The sequence below is a fragment of the Mus musculus genome, chromosome 2 (assembly GCF_000001635.26).
Source record: "Mus musculus strain C57BL/6J chromosome 2, GRCm38.p6 C57BL/6J".
Classification (NCBI taxonomy): domain Eukaryota; kingdom Metazoa; phylum Chordata; class Mammalia; order Rodentia; family Muridae; genus Mus; species Mus musculus.
The window spans coordinates 121,068,059-121,090,518 of NC_000068.7; the positions used below are offsets into that span (position 1 = coordinate 121,068,059).

Below are 22,460 nucleotides of genomic sequence, written 5' to 3' on the forward strand. Positions count from 1 at the left end.
TAGGAGGCTGAGGCACAAGTGGCTTACCTGAAGTTTCTTAGATAGTTGGTAGCAGTGTTAGTATTTATACTCATGATTCATATATATCAACTTCTGTGGTTTCAGTTACCCCCCAGTCAGCCACAGGATGATAGTATTAAATGGAAATTGCAGAAATAAACATTTCTTGGCTTTTAAATCCTGCATTGTTTTGAGCAGCATGATGACCTCTCAGCTGTCCTCCCAACAACACGATTCATCTCTCTGTCCAGAGAGTCCTTGCTGTGTACACCACCTGCCTGCTAGTCACCTGAGCTATCAGATCTCTGCCATGCTACTGCAGTTCTGGGCTCAAGTAGCCCTCATTTTATTTAATAATTGCCCAAAGTTCAAGAGTAATAATGCTGACAAATTTATTATAGGGTAATGTTATAACTATCCTGAGTTACTTCAGTTATTGTTACTGATTTCTTGCTGTGCCTAATTAATAAACTAAACTTTATCATAGGTGTATATGTATGAGAAAACACAGAGTAGATATAAATAGGCTTTGGTACTAGCAGGGTTACAGGCTTGTTTGGAGGGTCTTGGAATGTGCTTTCTATGGATAAAGGGACTGCAGAAAGCCCAAGGAGTCTGTCTCTGGAGTACACATACTTTACTGTTACTCTCCTTTGCTAAGGTTTTAACACAGTACTTGGCACTCTGTTAAAATGCCCATCATCATTATAACAGTTATGGAACAAATAATAATTGCCTAAGACATGAGTTGGCAGCTACATTGGCATAATTACTTTGGCTAAATAAACCCTTATCTTTTACTTTGGTGAGGAACCACAGTGTCTGGGTCTTTTCCATCTTTGTGTCCAAGAATAGCTGGAATACAGTATCTAGCACAGAAGGACTCCACTGTGTGTTGTTGGGTGAGTAGATTAGCCTTGGGGGCTAATATATTTACTGACATATGACAAGGTAACCCTGTAAGGGAAAGCTGGCCAGTCTATAGCTGGAGTGGACACATTTGATTATTGCCAACTCTTTGTTGGCAAGGTCACTGGAAGGCCAAGATCCTCATAGACACTTTAATTGCCCTGCTGTCATTGTGTAACCTCCATCCACTGTTTCCATCTCGTTCATCACTTATTCCAGACAGCCCCTCCCAAACCCAGCTCTCTTCTCTACGCACAAACTCAGTTTTTCCACACTGGAAGTTTTCCCTTTTATCTTACACAAGATCCATTCTGCCCTTCCATTGCGTGTGTGGTGTGTGTGTGGAGCTCATTCTGTCTGTAAGCCAGGCTGGCCTAGAACTCCTTATATAGCCCAGGCTGTACTTGAATAGACAATGATCTCCTCCTGCATCATCCTGAGTGTTGGGATTGGAGATTTGAGTCACCCTGCCCAGTTTTCTGCCCAGGCAGACTTGCATCTGCCTTCTGGGTGATTCATATTCCCACATCACCCTAAACTCATCTTTTGACATCAAAGCTGTTGGATTATTTATGTCTTATCACTGGGCCATCAGAGCATCCATCAAAGCTGTTGGATTATTTATGTCTTATCACTGGGCCATCAGAGCATCCATCAGGATCTGCAGCAGCAGAAGAGGCAGACACTAGCTAAGGGCCGCAGCAGCGGCCTACTCTGATGAGGCTGTCACACTCTGTCAGTGTCAAAAGAGATCCCCTCATGCCCTAGGACTGAGGCCTGGTGCACATTCAGCAGCCTCCCTGGCCGGCACACTCTGTCCCAAGTCTGGTCTGGCATTACGTGGCTGTCACGGGGAATTTCTATGTAAAAGGCCTAAACCTTCAATAAACACCAAGTTACTGCAGCTCTGGATTCCCTTCCTCCTCCTAGCGTCCTGTGAGTGAAAACCTGACATGGTCCCTCTCCCTAGTTAGCAGGAATGATGACTGAGACCAACTCAGGGACATGGGCTTGCATTAACAAGACAATGAGAGTGGGCAGAGTGAGGGTGGGGACCACAAGAAGGAGAGAGGCCTGGGTAAGGCAGGAGGCTCCTCTCGCCACCTCCTGCATGGGACACATTTCCAGATGTCGCTTCTTTTAAAATTCCCTCCCCATCTATTTCTACGTTGCCATCTTGCCACACACAAACCTGTGCCCTTCTGTCTCCCTTCTGCACACTTATTCTTTTAGCTTCTCCTCTGTCGATGTGATCTCCAGTTCCTTGCTAAAAATTCATCTTCCATTTCCCCTTGTCATCGAACTCCCTGTGCTGAGTCAGACTCCTAATTCCTTCCCTTTGAGCTTGGGGCAACTCCAGAGTCTCAGTCATTCTACTTGGGTGGCCTCTTTCCAGCCCTAAGGTCGGATGCTCATCTCCCTCCTGTGTCCATGTATTCATTTAAGCCAGAAACAACATAATTTTGTCTTTGGGCTATGGAATCAATTATCATTTCATCTCATTCCCATTCTTATGGGAATGTTTGTTGGGCTGCATGAGCTCAGAGGGGAGGGTGATGAGTCTTGAAGTGTGTGATTTCTACTTCAGAACCACTGTCTGAAATAAGTCCAAACGGGTGAGCTCAGTGATGAGACATTTTTGCAGGAAACAGCTGCCTTCCAAAAGTCCCTGGTGGGAAACGGGAGACTGAGACAAGAGTGGTTCCGAGGGCTCCTACACAGCTAGCTTCTCTAGTTTCCCCTGGGGCCCGTCTCACCTCCTACCTGTGCACATGACAGCAGCAAAGACCCAGCATTGCCCATAGCGCACTGGTTGGCAGCCTGTGGCATGCCACTGCTTAAGGATGGCCACGCTGCCAGTCCATTCCGCGGGGTTGATGCCGTCCACATAATTCTCACTCCAGTTGCCATTGAGCACTCCGTTGTCATCATTGCTGTTTATCTAAGGAGAAGCCATATAGAGAAGCATTAGAAACAACTAATCCCTCCACAGGATGTGATGTGGGAGTGGTGGTGGTGGTGGTGGTGGTGGTGCTGATAGGAAGGACCGCCAGCCTGAGACACAGAAAAGACCTTTGGCCTTACTTTACCGGGGACTTTCCAGACCTGCTGGAGAGAGTCGAAAGTGGGAGGCAAGCTCTTCTGACTTAAACACGTCTGAATTCATTATCCTATTTCAATTTTCTATAAAGCAGGAGCTTGGCTTTGAACGCTCTAAAAACACATTTGAACCAAGGAAATCTAGAAGCACCGAGATAATTCTCAAACTCAGTGACACTCAGCTTCTGTCCAAAACCATGTAATTTTGTAATTTGCCATTAGTAGAGACAACAGCCCATAACAGCTATCCCAGGGTTTAGTTGAGCTAACTCATTTCCCACAGTCAGCTGTCAGTCCCATTCTCAGAGGGCCCCTGTCTTTTGACTCCTCATTCTCCTGTTGCAGGTATAGCCATGAGAAGGCAGAGGTCCCTTTACACAGCTCCCTTCTTCCCTAGGCACGGCACACCAGGGGCCTCACCATGGCACACACAACTCTGCTGGTGTAGACAGGGCTTCCCCGAAGGGCACAGTCTGTGGATGGGTCAACCTGGAAGTTCAGGCTCTTCTCTAGCAGCTCCAAGCAGATATCTATGATATTCTCTTCAAACTGCAGGGGATAGGGAGAAAGGGGGCGTCACATGCTTGCCGTGTGTGGACAAATAAAGAAATAGACAATCTACACCATTCAGATCCCCAGGGCAGAGTAGAATAAAACCCAATTGCAAGGTAGTTGTCAAACAAAACGGCTATGATCAGCTTCCCAGGAAGGTGCATGGTTTCAAAGCTATGGTAGCATAACCCACTTGGCATATATGTCCTGAGAGCCAAATGTCTCATGACTCATTTTAAGTAACTGTTGCTACCGAGGTTCCCCCCCCCCAATGAATTTGCCTCATTGGAAAGTCTATTTTTGCCTCTTCCCTCTCCATCTCCACATTCCTGAGGGCCCTTAGGTGCTCTTACGAAAGCAGTCCCTTTTCTTCCACACTTAACAACCCAGCTTATTATTGGCAGCCTACTGAAGGGAGAGAACCAAGCTGCCTTGGCTCACACCTCTCGGTTCTGGACTTACCAATCACAGGTGAGTTCTGGAACACTGTACACGCCCCCCATGGGCGTGTCTCCTCTGGTTGTCAAACTCAATTATACAAGGTAGTTGAGGCCTATCTTTCCTGCCTTAGTGTTTGCTCTGTCAGTACAAGATCTCTTTACAACACTCAGCTCCACCTGGCATGGAGCTCGGTACATAGTACCCCACATATCTTTGTCAAATGACTATAATAAACAAATGCACTTACTCTTGTGGAATCCTGGTCAATAAGTACAAATAGGCTTCCATTGCCTACCTTCTTTAGGGAAATCACTTCTCTAGTTTACAATGTTTAAAAGGTCTTATAATTTAAAGAATCAAGGTCAAAACCTCCTTGAGGTGTCCTTCAAGTCCCTTAGATCTGGCTCTGTTGTGAAGCAGTTTCCTCTGAGATTAAAACCTTAAACCTTCCACCGTAAGGCAAAGTTTGTTGTGACACAGACTGTTAAAGGGGAGGTGAAACATTCCATCCTGCAGAGAAGCTCAGAAAGTTAATAACGCAAAGGCTTCAGGAAGTTCCTGAAACTGAAGAGATTCTCTAGGTCCCTCCCTCCCCAAGCCTGTAGAAGCAGTAAGGACTGCTGATACACACTCTCAGACAAGCTGAGTCCTAGAAAGAGACAAATCATTTCTGCCAAACTGCCTAGAAGAGGCTCAAACCAACAAGCCTATCTGGAAAGACACTCTCCAACCTGTCCATCTGCCTGCAGGCCATGCAGTGTGTTTCAGGTTCCCACTCTTGTGAGCTGTCACCCATGCTGGGATGGGATTTTGGTGATACAACTGTATTTGAGTCATTTCTGCTCCTCTAAGTATGTCATCACTCATAAGTGACCCCCAATAAAACTCTTTGGTTTAGTAAGTTAGACTTCGATGATATCTATACTTTAGTCTGTCATGGGTTCCCTACCTGGAATGAGTAGATCTTTGTTCCTATCTCTCCAGCAGTCCTATTATACAACAGGCTCCCTTCTACTTCTCCAGCCTTTGACCTTGACAGACTCCCACCCCTGCCATTTTTGCTCCAGCTAGACCAAATCCCTTGTAATCTTTGCCAAGATGAAGCCCTCTGGCCTTTCCATCCTTGCACATGCCTCCCCTTGTCCTTTGCTTGACTAACTGAGCTCAAGCACAGCATCTTCCCTCCCAGGAAGCGTCTTCAGAATCTCTTGTCAAACGAAGAGATTCCCCTGAGTGTTCCTGGTCCCCAGAACATGCTGTCCCTGTCTCTCAGTCTCACAATCCCACTGTGTGATAAGTAACTGTTCACAAATCCCTCCGTGCTGCCTTTATTTCCACTCTAACACTCACGGTCCAAACCAGTACTGAGCAGATTATTCAGTATTTGCTTGATGAAGAAGAAAAACAGAAAGGGAGAAAGCCAGAGCTCCAAAACCTGCCTCTCATTGATGACAACACCCTTAGATGCCCACACTGAGTGAGGATTTGGGACCAGTTGAGACTGCTACATCTTCCCTTGGCTGCAGCTACCTTGGCTGTGAATGAACCTAACAGTCATGTATTGAGAGTTCTATTTTGGGCAAGACATGGTGAGGAGCCTTTATCCAAGTGATCCAGGGCTCCATGAAGACCTCCATATTGTCCCAGCTGTCACCTCTTCTGAAAGGCCAAAGGCTCCCTCTGCTCCCTCCATACACCCAGAACTGGGGCTCAGCTTAGAGCAGCTTCTTCCCTCCCTGACCTTGGTCTTCCTGGAGCACCTGCTGGGACTAAAGGTCAAACAGGAGGTAAGTGTTTAGACAGACAAGAGTTGTCAAGCTCTGTGATGAGTTCAGCTGTTTTGCATATGAGGTCACGAGACTACATGTAGAAAACAAAGTGAAGCGGACCCAAGCTGGTAGCAAGACTCACAGTGACCTTCATGTTCTAGATGTTCATTTTGTAATATTTCTTCACAGAGGTTTTGTTTTGTTTTTCATTTGTTTGTTTGGTTTTGTTTTCCACACAGGAACTCTGTGGCTTAGGTGATGTACCCAAGGATGGCCTTAAACTTAAGATCCTCATGCGTCTCCATCCTGAGTTCTAGGATTACAGGGGTGCACCACCACACCCTGTTTATGTGGTACTGGGGATCAAACTCAGGGCTTTGTGCATGTCAGGTAAGTACCAAATGAGCCACACCCTCAGCCCCCTGTTTTTCAGAAAGGACTTTTCTATGCATCATAGGCTAGCCTCCAACTAGAAATCCTCCTGCCTCAGCTTCTCAGTCACTGGTAATACAGGCTTCACCATGGTAACCAGGTTTGCAAAGTTTGCTCTCTCGCTCCCTCCCTCCCTCCCTCCCCCCTTCCTCCTTCCTTTCTTTTCCTTCCTTTCTTTCTTCCTTTCTTTCTTTCTCTCTCTCCTTCTTTCTTTCTCTCTTCCTTTTCTTTCTTTCTCTCTTTCTTTCTTTCTTTCTTTCTTTCTTTCTTTCTTTCTTTCTTTCTTTCTTTCTTTCTTTCTTTCTTTCTTTCTTCCTCTCTTGTGTTTTAACAATTATGTATTCCTTATAATGAAAAAGCCTATTGTCAAAACAAATAAGCAAGCAAGCAAGCAAACAAACAAACAAACAGGCATTGGCATGGCATCATTGAAGATTGTTCACCAGCCCTGTTTCTGGTACAGATGTCCAGGCACATACAGACTGCATATGTGTAATACTGTTTGATACTGGGTTCAGCAGCAGTGTTGTCAGGATAAAGTGACAGAGTAAGAGGTGAGACCCCACAGCAAACTCAGTGTAAGGCACAAATGTCAGATGCGATCATTTCCATTATGATTGCGCCCCGCTTCCACCACCCTCTACTGCCCCGTAGCTGCTCCTCCCTTAAATCCTAGTCAAGTAGATGTGACTAGCAAAGAGCCCTCTTTCCTTCCTCTTTTGGCTGCTTCTCTAGCAACCCGAGGTGCTTCTCAAACGTGCTCTTTAGTTAGCACAATCAGTTTGCCCTGTTCTGGATCCCTTTCCCTATGAGTTTGGGACTTATGTGGTCTGAGACTCACCTGCCCATAGTTCCAGGGGCATGGGCGGATCCAACTCTTGCTCCCTTGGTAGATGAAGCCATAATCGTTCACAACATACTCCTGCCTCTGGGGCTCACTCTCCAGATACACTGAATCCGCTGGGAATCAAAGTGAGAAGACACAAAGTAGAAGCCACCTTGTGCATTCCTTTCCAAACAGTCCCATAGAATCTGCTCTCTGGAGAGGGCGACTGGGGCTGTTCTGAGGGAAGCTGGTACAGGAAGGATCCCTGCTGAGGTGGGTTCTGTCCAAGCTTTGGACTAGTGTGGTGAACAGTCGGACATTCATGAATGAAGTCAGAAGTGTCCCTGAACTGTAGGGTGGATCTTCCCAGCCAAACATCCCTGGCCCAGTGATGTGGCAGCTGTTGATCATGATTGTACCTGCTTCCTGCCTCTATCCCAATGTTTGTTCTCTCTAGGGCATGGATACAAGCTCAGGAGAGAAGCCATGCATGAGGTCTCCTGTCACTCAGACAGACCCTATGTTCCCATGTTCACCTCTGAAGCCCAGTCTCGGAGGCCAAAAGTGTGTGTGTGTGTGTGTGTGTGTGTGTGTGTGTGTGTGTGTGTGTGTGTGTGTGTGTGTTTGGTTTTGCTGCTATTGTTGTTGTTTGACAGGGTCTCGTTCTGTAGCCAAGTCTGGTATGAAACTCACTATGTGGTCCTGGCCTCAAGCTACAGATGTGTACAAACTTGCACATATTTAAGCATAAGATAGTTCTATAAGGCTTCACAGAGAACAGTAACAAGGCTTCCACTGAGAAAATGGAGCTAGGAGACTATCTTAGATTATGTAGACTTTCCCCCCCATCTTTCTCTCCCCTCTCTCTCCATCTAAATCTATAATCTATATCTATATCTCCCCTTTATCTTTCTTCCTTCCCCTCCCTCCCCTTTCTTTTCTTTCTTTTTTCTTTTCTCTCTTTTCTTTTTCTCAGTTCCTCTCACTTTTACCACTTGCTTCTTTCCTCAGATATTCAAAATAGCGCACATTTATTACCTTTAAAATGAAAAAGTCCAAATTAACTTAAAAATAGATAATGGCTGGGCGGTGGTGGCGCACACCTTTAATCCCAGCACTTGGGAGGCAGAGGCAGGCGGATTTCTGAGTTCGAGGCCATCCTGGTCTACAAGGTGAGTTCCAGGACAGCCAGGGCTATACAGAGGAACCCTGTCTCAAAAAACCAAAAACCAAAACAAACAAAAAAATAGATAATGAAGGTATAAAGGTAGATGTTAATGGTAGTTAAACATAACAATAGTTTTTTTTTTTTAAGATCTTACTTATTTTGTGTATCAGTGCTATATCTGCATGTACGCCTGCATACCAGAAGAGGGCATCGGATACCAGTATTGATGGTTGTGAGCCACCATGTGGTTGCTGGGAATTGAACTCAGGACCTCTGGAAGAGCAGACAGTGCTCTTAATGACTGAGCCATCTCCTCAGCACCCCCTAATAGTAGTTTACTGTTTAATCCAAACATAATTTTAAAATTCTAAATATGACAATAAACATCAAGATCTCCCCAGCTTAGTTGTTGGAGGTCAGGTACTGAATCCAAGGGATTAAGGAGATTATGGTGGCCAAGGATCAGGGGCTGGAAACCTGGTGGCACTGACAGAGAGATAGAGGTGAAGGAGCCCAAGTGGGTCCCTGCCTCACCTGGGCACCAGGGATTGAAGAGCAGGATAAACTCCCCCAGCTGGTAGGCAGTGACAAAACCCTGGTAGGAGTCGATCCGAATTTTCAGGAGGTATCGGCCCACGGCTGCTATGGGAGGAGCACAGAGGCTCACTTCCAGGGAGTTGGCCCTGTTGGCTTCCAGGGACGCAATCCAGGGGCTTGGGCCACCACTGCCTGTGAAGCTGAATACTGCCCGAGTCCCTTTGGCCAGATCGGGCAAGGGTCCTAGGAGGGAAGAATAATCAAGACTCTTTATGGTGATCTTCCATTCCTCTAAGAGCCTACTCAATGAACATGCACTAGCACAATACACTCCACTTTATACATACATGCATACACCACACACATGCTCTATTTCATACATGCATGCATGCATACCATACATACATACACCACACACGCATATTCCACATACACACTCTACTTTACCGACATGCTCCACTTTATACATATCTCACACACACACTCCAGTCCACTTCAGACATACACACACCACATGGTCCATTTCACACACACATATGCCACACACCCCCACACACACCACATAAATATACAATAGATATCACACATATATACACATACCACACATACACCACACACACATACACACACACAAACACACACACACCACACACACAAACCACATATGCACACATATCTTGTGGGCCAGTTCCTTACCAGTCTCAGCCACAAACATGATACTGTCCATGCCTGGCTGGAAGCCCCGATTCTTAAAGTACAGGGTGATGGAGAAGGCCTGGCCTCGGCGGACAACAAGCCGGTCAACACTGATCTCTTCCGTGTGGTGCCGAACATTATTCTGGGAGCTCTGGAGGTCTGTGAGGGCCACCTCTAGTCCTGTGATGGGGCAGCCTGGGACAGACAAAAATCAGGGTTGTGAAGGCCAGTCCAGTTTTGTTCACACTTATCAGTTATGCAAACTCCAGGAATTAACTTGGCAATTACACTTGAGTTTCCATGTTGGCAGAATAGAGTCTGTAACACTACCTTAATAAATCCAGGTCGGGGATCATATGAGATGCCATGCACACACACACCCCTTTCTTTCCTCTTCCTTTCTTTCTTCCTCCTCTACTTCCTTTACCCTCTATCAACCCCTTCCGTGCACACACCTGTAGGCACATGCCTTTTCTGACTGATTTATTTTGTAGGCCTGCCCAGATTTGATGCTCCCTTCAGCCCAGCCTTCAGATACAGCCTGATGCCCACTTCCTGGGATTCAAGTTACCAGCCTCACTTGTCCTTGAACCTGGGAGCAGGCTTCTGGGTCGCCTGCCCCTAGAACAGCTGCCCCACTTTTAGCAACTTGCTGGTTCTTTACAACCACCAATACCAAGTGTCCAGTGTCCTGATTGTCTTCATACTCAAGATCAGAAAGTCTTCAAGAGCTTCTGCCAAAACAGAGTGAACAAGGTGTTCTCTAGTGTGCCTCTCTCTCTCAGAGGGCAGTATCAGATGGCTTCTTGTTTGACCGTCCTCTTGCCATTATCCCCAGTCACCTGAGTTCCATCAGGCTCACCCATCTCTTCAGCCTGTCACTTCCTATGTGACCACACACTCCCAACCACCCCTTGCAGTTTGCCTGGGTCAGTTGTCCCTTTCCAATGGCCCACTCTCTTCATCTCACCCTTAGTGACTTTAATAAGTTCTGAGCATTTTCCTGCCCCGAGCATCTCTCCCCACCGCTTCCCTTACCATACCAGCCACCTTCCTTCACAGTTCATCACACCATCTCTTTTGCTTTAAAAGTCCTAAGGCACTCTCTCCAGTCCGTCGTACATAGAATATTCATTAGCTGTACATGTGATATTTTATTCTCAATTCTCACCACTTCCAGAACTGGTCCTTTCCTCCAGGCAGCCTGTCTTCATATTCTATTCCTGCTATGGCCTCATTTCAGAACATCCTCTGTCATAGTTAATATGTCAACTTGACACAATCTTAGACACATCTGGGAAGAGGGAATCTTAACTGAGGAACTGCCTCCATCATATTGGCCTGTGGATATGTCTATGGGGTGTTTTCTTGATTGATGATTGAGGTGGAAGGGCCCAGTCCACTAGTAGTGGTACCATCTCTGGGCAGATGGTTCTAGGTGGTATAAGATAGGCAGCTGAGCAAGCCAGGGGAAGCAAGACAGTAAGCAGACTCTTGCATGGCCTCTGCTTCAGTTCCAGCCTCCAGGTTCCTACCTTGGCTTTCCTCAGTGATGGAGTATAATCTGTTAAGTCAAATAAACCCTTTCCTCCCCTAAGCTGCTTTTGGTCAGTGTTTTATCGAAGCAACAGAAAGCAAATAAGAACATCCCTCCACAGCTCAGCCAAATCCTACCTGTCCCAAAGACCTCCCTCCCTCCCTCCCCCATGAAACCTGCCCCAATGGGTCTACCCTTCCTCCCATTTTGTGCACTCTATAGCACCAAACTGAATCACTCTTAATCTTAACTGCTTACGCTGACCAGTTAATGCCTGTGTTATGCTCATATAAGCTCATTTATGTCAATACATTTGTTCTTCTTGAATGCCTGTTCTTCTCAGCATAAGGAACTCAGATATTCTTTGTTTTTTTTTAAAGATTAATTTATTGGTAGTTTATGTGCATTGGTGTTTGGCCTTCAAGTATGTCTGTGTGAGGATACCAGATTCTCTGGAACTAAGGTTACAGACAATTGTGAGCTGTCATGTGAGTGCTGGGAATTGAACCCAGGTCCTTTGGAAGAGAAGCCAGTGCTCTCAATTACCAAGCCATCTTTGTTATTTCTTCTTGTGTCTCCTTCTACAGCCGAGGCCGGCTGCAAACTCTTGATCCTCTTTGCTCAGGCCTTGGAGCTCTGGGATGGCAGGTATGTGCCACCACACCCAGCTCTTAGCTAGTTTTTGTCTGCTTTCCAACATTGGATGTAAGCTGAGGACAGAGATGTATCTGCTTTCTCTTGGCTGTGTGCCGATTAAAAAAACTAATGAACTAAATCATTTGGCAAAGTCTAACACCCTTTCATGTTAAAAAAATATTCAACAAATTAAGGAGGGAGGGAGTCCCTTATTATGATAAATGATATCTATAAAAATCCACAGTTAGTCATATTTAATAGTGAAACACTAAACACTTTCCTGTTAAGATAAAGAACAACTTAAGGATTTGTGTGTTCTTGCCTGCTCTTGTCTTGTTAAAGACAAAGTGTGCTGGAGGTTTCATCCTGGATCATTAGGCAAGGATAAGAGATCAAAGACATTCAGATTAGAAATAAATAAAATCATCTCCATTCACACATGATGTAAGAATAATAATACTCCAAAATTAGAATTCACAGCAACAAGAGACTTCAGGATGCATGCAATAACAATATGCAAATTCAACTGTATTTTTATATACTTACAATGAATAATCTGAGAAAAATGTAAAAGTAATTTCATTTATAGTAGCAAAAATAGTAACACGTTCACAATAGAATGCAAAACTTTTACCACAAATTATCACTTAAGGAAATTCATTTAAATAATGGAAAAATATTCCATGTCCATGGGTTAGAAGATAGTATCACTCAAATGTCAGTATTCTGCTACTGATAGTTGACTCTGGATTCAACACAATACTTATCAAAAACTCAAAAACCCAACTGCCCACCCCATTGATAATACCTACAATGTCAGCCCCTGAACCTAAGTCCCAGGGAGACTCATAAAAGGGAGGGGAGATTGTAAGAGCCAGAGAACCAGGATGCCTGCTGCTAACTGTAGGCGACAGAGAAGGCAGGGGAGGGGAGATATCAATTTCCTTCACGAGTGAGCTCTACAATTGCTTAGCCAAGCCAATTCCAAGTTGTCAGTCCTAAGCACAAGTATATACAAGCAACACTAAATGACTTCAGAAGGTTTTATACATATGTTAATGTGTCTGTGACAATAACAACTAAAGAAGAAGCGATCGCGAGTTTCAGAGGGCTGGTGGCATGGGAGGGGTTGCAGGGGGATAAAAGTCTCAAAAATGTTTAATTGAACATTTTAAGCTCAGCTGCCATTTTGCAGGAATTGACAAGTGGATCATAAAATTATGTGAGAAGAAGAAAGGATTCATAAAAGTCAACACAATCTTTTTCTTTCTTCTTTGAGGGGAAGGCTACCAGAGTATCTTGCTATGTAGCCTGGAACTCATAACAGTCCTCGTGCCTCAGCCTCCAGTGTGTTGGGATTACAGTCATTCACTATGTTTAGCACTAAGACAATCTTAAAACAAAGGGCTTGCACATCTACACTTTAAGTTTTACTATAAAGCTAGTAGTAATCAAGGCAATGTGGGGGCAGCATTAGCACGGACACAGATCAGTGCATATGGGACAACACCAAATTCACTCAGGTGGGGTTTAAAAAAAAATTTATGTAACTACACTGTAGCTGTCTTCAGACACACCAGGAGAGGGCGTCAGATCTTATTACGGATGGTTATGAACCACCATGTGGTTGCTGGGATTTGAACGCAGGACCTTCAGAACAGCAGTCAGTGCTCTTAACCACTAAGCCATCTCTGCAGACCCTCAGGTGGTTTTATATGTGTGTGTTAAACAGTAATAGTATAAGAAGAGGCCATGAAGCCGGGTGTCGTGGCGCACGCCTTTAATCCCAGCACTCAGGAGGCAGAGGCAGGCAGATTTCTGAGTTCGAGGCCAGCCTGGTCTACAAAGTGAGTTCCAGGACAGCCAGAGCTATATGGAGAAACCCTGTCTCAAAAAACAAACAAACAAGAAGAGGCCATGAATGTGAAAGGGATGTGTCAACACTAGATGTAAGGGAAAAAGGACAGAAACCTACCTACTCCGTCCTGACCTTGATTTTTAAAAAGGAATGGACCAGATTAATTGGCGTAACTCAACACCCTTGAGTATAGAAAAATTCTCTTCAAAAAATGGTGTTGGGATAAATGAATATTCACATGTAAAAAATGAAGTGTCAGGGCTGGAGCAATGGCTCTGTAGATAAGAGCACAGGCTGCTCTTGCAGAGGACCCAGGTTCAGTTCTCAGCACCCACAAGACAACTCATAAGTCCCTGTAACTCCAGGTCCAGGGGATCTCATGCCTTCTTCTGACTCCTGTGGGCACCAAGCATGCACATGGTGCACATACAAATATCCAGGGAAACACTAATACATATAAAGTAAAGAAATAAATACTAGAAACGTTAATAAAAAAAGAATGAAGTTCACTGCCCACTTCGCTGATATATATAAAAAAAATAACTCAATGGGTCAAAGATCTGAATGTGAGAGCTAAAACCTATAGAAGAAAACAGCTACATCCTCCTCATCTTGAACTAGGCAATGGCCTCTTAGTCAGGAGAAGCAGAATCAGTGGGGAAACTTGAGTAAGTTGGACTTCATAGAAATCAACAACATTTCTCCTTTAATGTTAAAATAATGTGAAAATATAGTCCACAGAATGTGAGGATGTATTTGTAAATCATATAGCTAATAAGGTATTTGTAACTAGATGGATGGATGGATGGATGGATGGATGGATGGATGGATGGATGGATGGATGGATCCGACAAAACAAAAACAAGGATCCCAAATGGAAAACTGGGTACCTGTATCTAGTGAGATGGCTCACTAGTGAGTAGGTGAAGCACTTATTGCATAAGGCTAACAACCTAATTTTATCCCTGGGACCCATGTGGTAAAAGAAAAGAACCAACTCCTGAAGATTGTCCCATGGCTGCTAAATGCTCATTACGGCCTGTCTCCCCACCCAATGTGGGCACCAGTGTGAATAGATCTTCCTCTAAATGAGATAGGAAAAAGACACTAAGCACATGGAAGGATGCTCAGGTTGTTAGGCAAACATACATGAACTGTTACTTCACACCTGTGAGGATGCTATGGTAAGAAAACAGACACTAGCAAGTGCTGGCAGGATGCAGTACTTTGAGGCACTCATACTTTGCTGGTGGTTTTACAAAATGACACGGCACTTTGGAGCACACTAGCAGTTCCTTAAAATGTTGACCACAGTTACCATGTGATCTAGCTTCTTACAGTACACCACCATACAGTGAACACACACACTCACACCAAACCCACATGCAGATGCTGATAGCAACATTATACAGGGATACCTGAAAAGTTCAAACAACACAAATATCTACCAGCTGATGAATAGAGAATATGGACTTGTGTAAGCTGAGCACATTACAACATGAATGGACCTTAAAAACATTATGGTGTTGAAAGGAATCAGACCTAAGAGGCCACATTTTGTATGATGCCTTTTCTATGAAATGGCTGCAGAATTTGAAAGTAGATTAAGGACCTGAATGCCTCTCTTCTCTTTCTCCTCCCCCCTCCCCCTCCCTCTTCCCCTCCCCCTCCCCCTCCTCCTCTTCCTCCTCCTCCTCCTCCTCCTCCTCCTCCTCCTCCTCCTCCTCCTTCTCTTCCTTCTAAGACAGGTCCTCTCTACATAGCTACACAGTCTTGGCTGTCTTGGAACACATTCTGTAGACCAGGCTGACTTCAAACTCTCAGAGATACTTCTGCCTCTGCCTCCCGAGTGCTGGGATTAAAGGCGTGCACCACCACACCTGGCTCTGGACCGCTTCTTTCTGATATGATGATGTTTTGAGACTAGATGATAATGACATTTTCAGAACTGCATGAGCACACTTAATATTGACATATATAGGCGCATATAGGTTCATGGACATGTTTGCTAATTGAAGAATTCTCTATCTTATGTAAAACCAGTTGCATTTATTTCATGTTTTAGATTTTCTCAGTAATTTATCTGGGTCCTGTCTACTATCTAACCTTTACCACACCTTGTCTTATGTTAAACCCAGCTTTGTGTCTCAAGACAGGATTTCTTTTATTGCCCAACAGCTGCTATCCATTGCTGACTTTCACTCATGTTCAGAAGAACACCCTAACCTTGCCACTAGGAAAAGAACTTGACTTTTTCTGATAATAATGAAGAAAAGAAGGAGGAGGAAGAGAAGGGTGAGGAAGAGAAGGAGAAGAAGGAGAGGAGGAGGAGAAGGAGGAGAAGAAGAAGGAGGAGGAGGAGGAAGAGGAGGAGGAGGAGAAAGAGAAGAAGGAGGAGGAGGAGGAGGAGAAGGAGGAGGAGGAGCAGGAGGAGGAGGAGCAGGAGGAGGAGCAGGAGGAGGAGGAGGAGGAGCAGGAGGAGGAGAAGGAGCAGGAGGAGGAGGAGGAGGAGGAGGAGGAGAAGGAGGAGGAGGAGGAGGAGGAGGAGGAGGAGGAAGAGGCCGGGTGGTGGCGCACGCCTTTGATCCCAGCACTCCGGAGGCAAAGGCAGGCAGATATCTGAGTTCGAGGCCAGCCTGGTCTACAAAGTGAGTTTCAGGACAGCCAGGGTTATAAAGAGAAACCCTGTCTTGAAAAAAAAGAAGAAGAGGAGCAGGAGGAGGAGCAGGAGGAGGAGCAGGAGGAGGAGCAGGAGCAGGAGCAGCTGATCCCTTAGGAGACCAGTTGACTGAGCAAAGAGCACTAACTGGCTCAGGTCTGTGCATGACTAAGGCTACCCATCAGGTAGGGCAACACCTGCCTAACAGGAAGCACTTCAAACACATCCTATTCTCTAGAGACACTACAGGCCAAGTCAACCTCCAACTATGACACATGGATGCTCTGCACCCAAACATTGTGCTTAGCTTTCATTTTCATGACCAAACAATATTCCATTATTTTGAAATACCATATTTTGCTTATCTATGTTCAAATGGTATGTTCACTTTTGATTAGAGTACTTCTTGAAGTAAGGAGAGAAAGAAAGAAATAACAAGAAAGTAACAGGGGGTTAGGAAGAACTTACAAAGTTAGTGATCATAATAACTATCTAGAAAGACATTTCCTCACGAGTACCCAGAAGCACACATAAGAATGCTGACTGTAAAACTGCTTGTCTACCTAAAAAAAATTGGGAATAATCTAAGCATCCATTAAAAGACAACAAGATGAATAGATCATACACTGTAGAATACCATGCAAAATGGAAACTGCTGAGAGGTAGATCTAATGCTACAAGACATGCTATTAGTGAAAAAATAAGTTTATATTTATATAGTATGAGAGTATCTGGATTTGTAACATGTGTTGATCCAACTGATTGCATTCAGCACTTACATAAATGCTAATGTCTCTACCAAAGACTGGAGACAACAATGGTTATTCAAGACGAGGTTGAGGTATTTAGAACTTTACCTGCAATCATTACTTTATTTTACTCTAATCCAGTCCTCATATATTTCCTTTGTAATTGAATTTTTACATTTTACATAAAGTTAACGAAATAGTAAAATATTTATTATATTGTTTATAGTAAATAGAAGTGACCTTGTCACACTTGTAGAGTAAGTTAAAATGCATCCCTTAGAGTTGGCTTCATGTAATCATTTCATCTTCAGAGTGTTCTTCATCTAGACAAGAGAGGATGATGTAAACAGAAAAGGATGATGGGAAAAGAAAAGACAGGAGGATTCAGAGAACTTTAACATGGTCTGAACCCTGACACGGAGGCAGGAAGCACAGAAGAGACTTGGCCAGTGTGAAGAAGTTAGCTAGTGTCACAGGACAGGAATCCTAATGCCTAATGCCCTAATCCCTTGCCTTGCTCATCCACCCTATTGTGGAGGAGGCATGGTAGCATGCAGCAGTGTTTGCCTTCACCCTGCCTCCTGGTTCTCAGGGGACCAATGAATCCTGAGGGCTCTTGGCTTCCTGCCTAGATCAGCTTATTATTGTTCTTATTGTTTATCCAACCTCCTGCCCTTGATGTCTCTGGATCTTCACTGTCCCCATTTTCTACCCACCGTGTGTGGCTTCCCTACCTTGGGCCATGGTGGCTCCTTCTGGCTCCTGGGCTGCTCCCCCACAGACAGCTGGATGGATTGGAGCTTCAGGAAACTGATCCTGGAGTGGCTGCTTCCCCTTCCATGCCGAGGCTCCGAGAGACACTGGAGGTGGGGCCAGCTGCTGCACTGCCACCTCTGACAGGGCAGAGCACAACTGGTTTTCTTACTTGCCCTCTGGTTTTTCTTGGCAGTGTTGCACAGCTGAGAGGAGGTGTGGAGGCTGTGGTTCCATCAGGGCTTTTGTGCTATTGGACTTTCGATAGCTCTCGGGCAGTGGTGCTATGGTCAGGGAGCCAGGAGGAACTGGTGAACAGATGGGGCCTCCACGGGGATGGAGGGAACTGTGTTTCTGCAGGAAAGAGTGTCAGGGTCCTAGTTGTGAGACTATTACTCCCAACCAAAAGAGCCTTGGCCAGCCCTTGCACTTGAGCCCTCTGTTTCTGGAGTTTAAGCACAAACAGAAGCCACTCTGGACTGTCCTTGGTATGACTTTTTTTTTCAGGCAGTGGCACTATTTCAAGTGAGACCTTCCAGGCCCACAGTGAATCTCAAATAAAATTAGCAGAGGTGGGGCTGGAGAGGTAGTCCAGAGGTTATGAGTGTGGGCTATTTTCCCCGAGGATCTGAGCATGAGTCCCGGGATTTTCATGGTGGTGGGGGAGGCTCACACTGTATTAAGTGCCAGTTCCAGGTTATCTGGTGTCCCCCTCTCGCCTCCTGCAGGCACCAGGCATGCATGTGGCACATACATACATACATACATACATATAAAATTAAAACAGTTTTTAAATGAATGAAAAAGACAAGATAAGAATGTAGCTTCCTGATAAAGTAATCCTCCATCAATACCCAAGGCACTCAGAGAGGGGGTCATGGGGGGCTATGTTGTATTAAGGATCAGGTCAGAAAGGGCGAAGATAAAGCAGAATCCTGTGTGAGGAGTGGGCGGGATACCTACCCACTCTGCCTTTCCTGCTGTGACTTACTTCTTCCTGTGTCTCCTGATTTCTAGGTCCTCTGAGGAACGTATCCATAGGGGTCATTTTCTTTCCTGTGTTTTCAATTCTCTGTGGCTAATCAGCTTTTATAATGTACAGACACACAAATACAGTTCTCCAAGGTCATTGGTTTGCTGCTGTGCTGGGGATTGAACCCAGGGCCTCAAGCATGCTGAGTGACCACTCTACGACTGAGGCACACCTGTGGCCAACTCACTTTCTAACACATTTGCACACACATTTGCACACACCCTCAGTACTCAGCTTCCCTCAGCTCACTGGCCCTGGAGCTCCTGCCTTTCCTCCCGGTTCTGACTGCTCAGTGCTCATGTACTGCTTTGCTCTCCCCGCTTCACCTCCTCCCATCTACTTTCTGTCCCCAGTCCCCTGACACATCTCATCTACTCCCTCTGAAGGCCAGGAACCCTTTCCTGCTTTTATCTTGAGGAACCTTCTAGAACTCTGAGCATGCAGACCCTTCTCTCTTCCACTCCTTCCCTCCCGTCCCTCTCTCTTCCCTCCTCTCTCTCTCCCATCATCTCTCCTCTCTTTCATTTCTCTTTTTATTTCCCTGCCACCACCTAGTCTGTCATTTTCTTCTCATGCCCATATTGGTGCTCCTCAGGGCTGTCTCAGAAACTCACCTGTTCTCCCTCCACCTCCCACCCCATGACTTAGGTGATCCCCAGAACTGTGACCTGCAGTCCCCTCTTCTTTGCCAACTTGTGATACTTGACACCCAGTGCGTCCAACTGATTCCTTCCCTGCTTTCTCTTAGCACAGCTGCCTTTTCTCCTGCGTTTCTGGTCTTGGTGGTGAGGATGCTGCACGGAGGCCATGAAGGTGAGATCAGGGCCATTTCTCCTCTCCGTGCCTCCCTTGGTCCAGATCAACCCCTGATTAACTCCACATCTGCCTCTTCCCCTCGTGTCCCTCAGCTCTGCTTCACTGAAATACCAGCTTGTCTAGATAACAACACCTAGACGACTTCCCACCCTCCTCTATCCAGATTCTTTACTACTGAGTTTTTCTGAAGAGCCAGTTCAAACAAACAGTCCCCTGCTCAGGATCCAACAACGGATGAGGTCTAAACTCAGCATCCCCACAAGCCATTGAGGATCATCTTTCTCTCCCCTACTGGATCTCAGGTAGGCCAATGCCCCCTCAGTTCTCTGATGGAGACCTCTCTCCCTCTCTCTCTCCCTCTCTCTCTCTCTTACACACACACACACACACACACACACACACACACACACACACACACACACACACACACACGCATGCACATTCTCTGTCTTGCCTACTTTCTCTATGCCTCCCACTAGAGCATCATCCTAGGAAGCCTTCCAAACATTTTCTACCAAACTGGAGTTTGAACTACTAGGCTAGCCTTTGAATGCAGCAGAACTCCATTTTATATATATATATATATATATATATATATATATATAACTGGTTAACTTTGTATCTAAAATATAGCCACTTGCCCAGTTCATATTAGTTGCCTGGTGGAGTGGGTAAATTAAAAGATGGCCCAGGCATGAACAAAGGATCAGTCCCTGAATCACGGCCACATGCAGAGATAAGGACAGGCAGAGTGAGCAGGTCTTGAGAGTTGTGGTGGCTGAGCACAGTGAGCGGCCTGCCCCTGCCTCCGGCCCTCCCCATACAGTTACCAGAGTGGGTAGGGCCAGAAGCTGGGCCCTGGCATCTCTAACAAGCCAGGCTTGGCTTCCTGTCCTCAACAGGCCAATTAAACAGATAATAGTGAAAGGAGTCGGGGAAGGCGTTAATTCAATGTGGCCACACTGGGAAAACAAACAAAGATATCCAGGGACACAAACCCTTCACGTTCATATTTGAAAACCTGATATGAAGTTCAAGAAGTTTGTATAGGGAGGGATGGCTCAGTGGTTAAGAGTCCTTGCTGCTCTTGCAAAAGACTAGAGTTTGGGTCCCAGCATTCACATGGAAGCTCACAACTCCAGTAACTCCACTTCCAGGGGATACAGTGCCCTCTTCTGACCTACATGGGCACTGCACTCAAGTGTACAAACCCACACTCAGACACGCATACACAAATAACAAATTAAAATAAACGTAAAATATTTTTTATAGTTTTTTTTAAAACACAAGGTCTATAAAGCAATTTTAATTCTGGGTAAATCATTATTGTTATTTGTCAATGAAACCTGGGACAAGTCTTACTCAGTACCTGTGGCTCCTCCCAGCTGTCCTCACCCCTGCCTCCTACCCTAAACCTCTCCCTCTCAAAGGCTTCTCTTCCCCAGCCTAATCACAAATATATGGCTAACCAGTCCCGTTTTTGCCTCTTGACTAGGGCACATCTCTCAGTCGGCTGCTCTGCTCTTGTGCTCGTGTGCTCTCTCTCTCTCTTCCTCTCTCTCTCTATCTCTCCCTCTCTCTACTTTAGTCTGCCTGCTATGTTCAGCCTGGTCTCTTCCCTTTGCCTGCTCCCTCGCTCATCTCTACAATAAGAATGCTCTCCACACTTGGGGAGTGCTCATGTCTGTCTCCTCTCATTTCACCCCATTACTTCTTTAGGTAAAGACTGTATAGTGAATATCTGAATATTTGTGGGTTTTATTATTTAAAACTACATGGAAATATTTAAGGAGCATAAAAGAGAAACCACACTGCTGTCGGCACCATGAGCACCACCGCCCAGTGAGCTTCTATCTTTCTCTTACCTCCAACATTCATTTTATTTTCTTTATTTTTGAGATTATCATACACTTACTCCATCCCCATCCACTCTCAAACTCTCTCAGATATTCCTCATTACTCTTTCAAATTCATGGCCTTTCCCCCCCATTAACTATTGTTAATGTGCATATATGGATTTACATACACTCCTAAATACAGCCTGCTCAGTCTGTCTAATGTTACTTCATGCATGTTTTCAAGGCTCTTTCCTGGGGCAGACTATCTCTCCCACTCCCAGCATTCCTCAGTTGCCTGTCATTGTGTAGGTTTGGGACCTGTGGGCCTGTCCTCTGGTCCCTCAGTCTGCCATGGCCCACCTCCATTTTGTCTACCTACTGTTTTAGCCCTCATTCAGCTGATATTTTAAAATAAATATGCATAAGTAAGCAGCCCCAGCCAAGGTGTGGTCTATTGTTTCTTCTCCAAGTCTCTCCAGCAGGTCTGTCAGAACTGTGTGAAATCTCTTTCCTCACTGGCTGGCGCCAGAAGTCAGACTTCTCTGTCTTCCAGCATAAGATTCCTGGAGATATTCCAATTCCTTGGAATTCATTGTTTCACAATCTGATCGTCAAAGGGAGAGCTACAGGTGTCTCTTAGAGTATCTTCACTCCTACGGCAGTTGTAATACCTGGAGCAGAGGTCGGGGCATTCATGTCCATCCTGCCCAGAGAATTTATGGTCAGGAGGCACCTGTGTATGGGTGCCACTGGATCAGAAAGGGGAGAGAAAAATACCACAGAGGAACAACTCTTTTTCAAAACTGCTCCCTGCTGCAGAGAGCTGTTCTTTGGCTTCCAATAAAGTTTGTGTGCCCTTCTGAAAAAAAAAAGAAAAGAAAAGAAAGAAATCAACAAAAGATTAAAGGGGGTGGGGGGAGATTGGAGAGATGGCTCAGCAGTTAAAGAGCACTGGCTGCTCTTGCAGAGGACCCAGGTTTGGTTCCCCAGCACCCACATGGAGGCTCACAGCCATCTATAACTCCAGTTCCAGGAGATCTAATGTCCTCTCCTGGCCTCTACAGGCACTAAGCATGCACACAGTGAACAGGCATACATGCAGGCAACAACCACACACACAATTTTTTAAAATAAAAATAAAAAAGAAGAAA

At 45.3% G+C, this 22,460-nt stretch overlaps 1 protein-coding gene across 2 annotated transcripts in view; it reads right to left on the reverse strand.

Annotated features, from left to right (window-relative positions):
- The window catches only part of Tgm5 (transglutaminase 5), a 39,731-nt gene extending 21,948 nt beyond the window's left edge, over positions 1-17,783 (reverse strand). The window contains exons 1-6 of one of the 2 annotated variants that reach the window (NM_028799.3): positions 17,604-17,783; positions 9,431-9,625; positions 8,732-8,977; positions 7,045-7,163; positions 3,430-3,558; positions 2,674-2,851 (exon numbers count right to left, since the gene is read on the reverse strand). In NM_028799.3, coding sequence (NP_083075.1) covers positions 2,674-2,851; positions 3,430-3,558; positions 7,045-7,163; positions 8,732-8,977; positions 9,431-9,625; positions 17,604-17,613 — 877 coding nt within the window. In that variant the 5' untranslated portion in view covers positions 17,614-17,783. Of the gene's footprint in view, positions 1-2,666; positions 2,852-3,429; positions 3,559-7,044; positions 7,164-8,731; positions 8,978-9,430; positions 9,626-17,603 lie in introns of both variants that reach the window. The other variant, NM_001362724.1, reaches the window with a different exon arrangement.
- Positions 17,784-22,460: the final 4,677 nt, after the last annotated feature.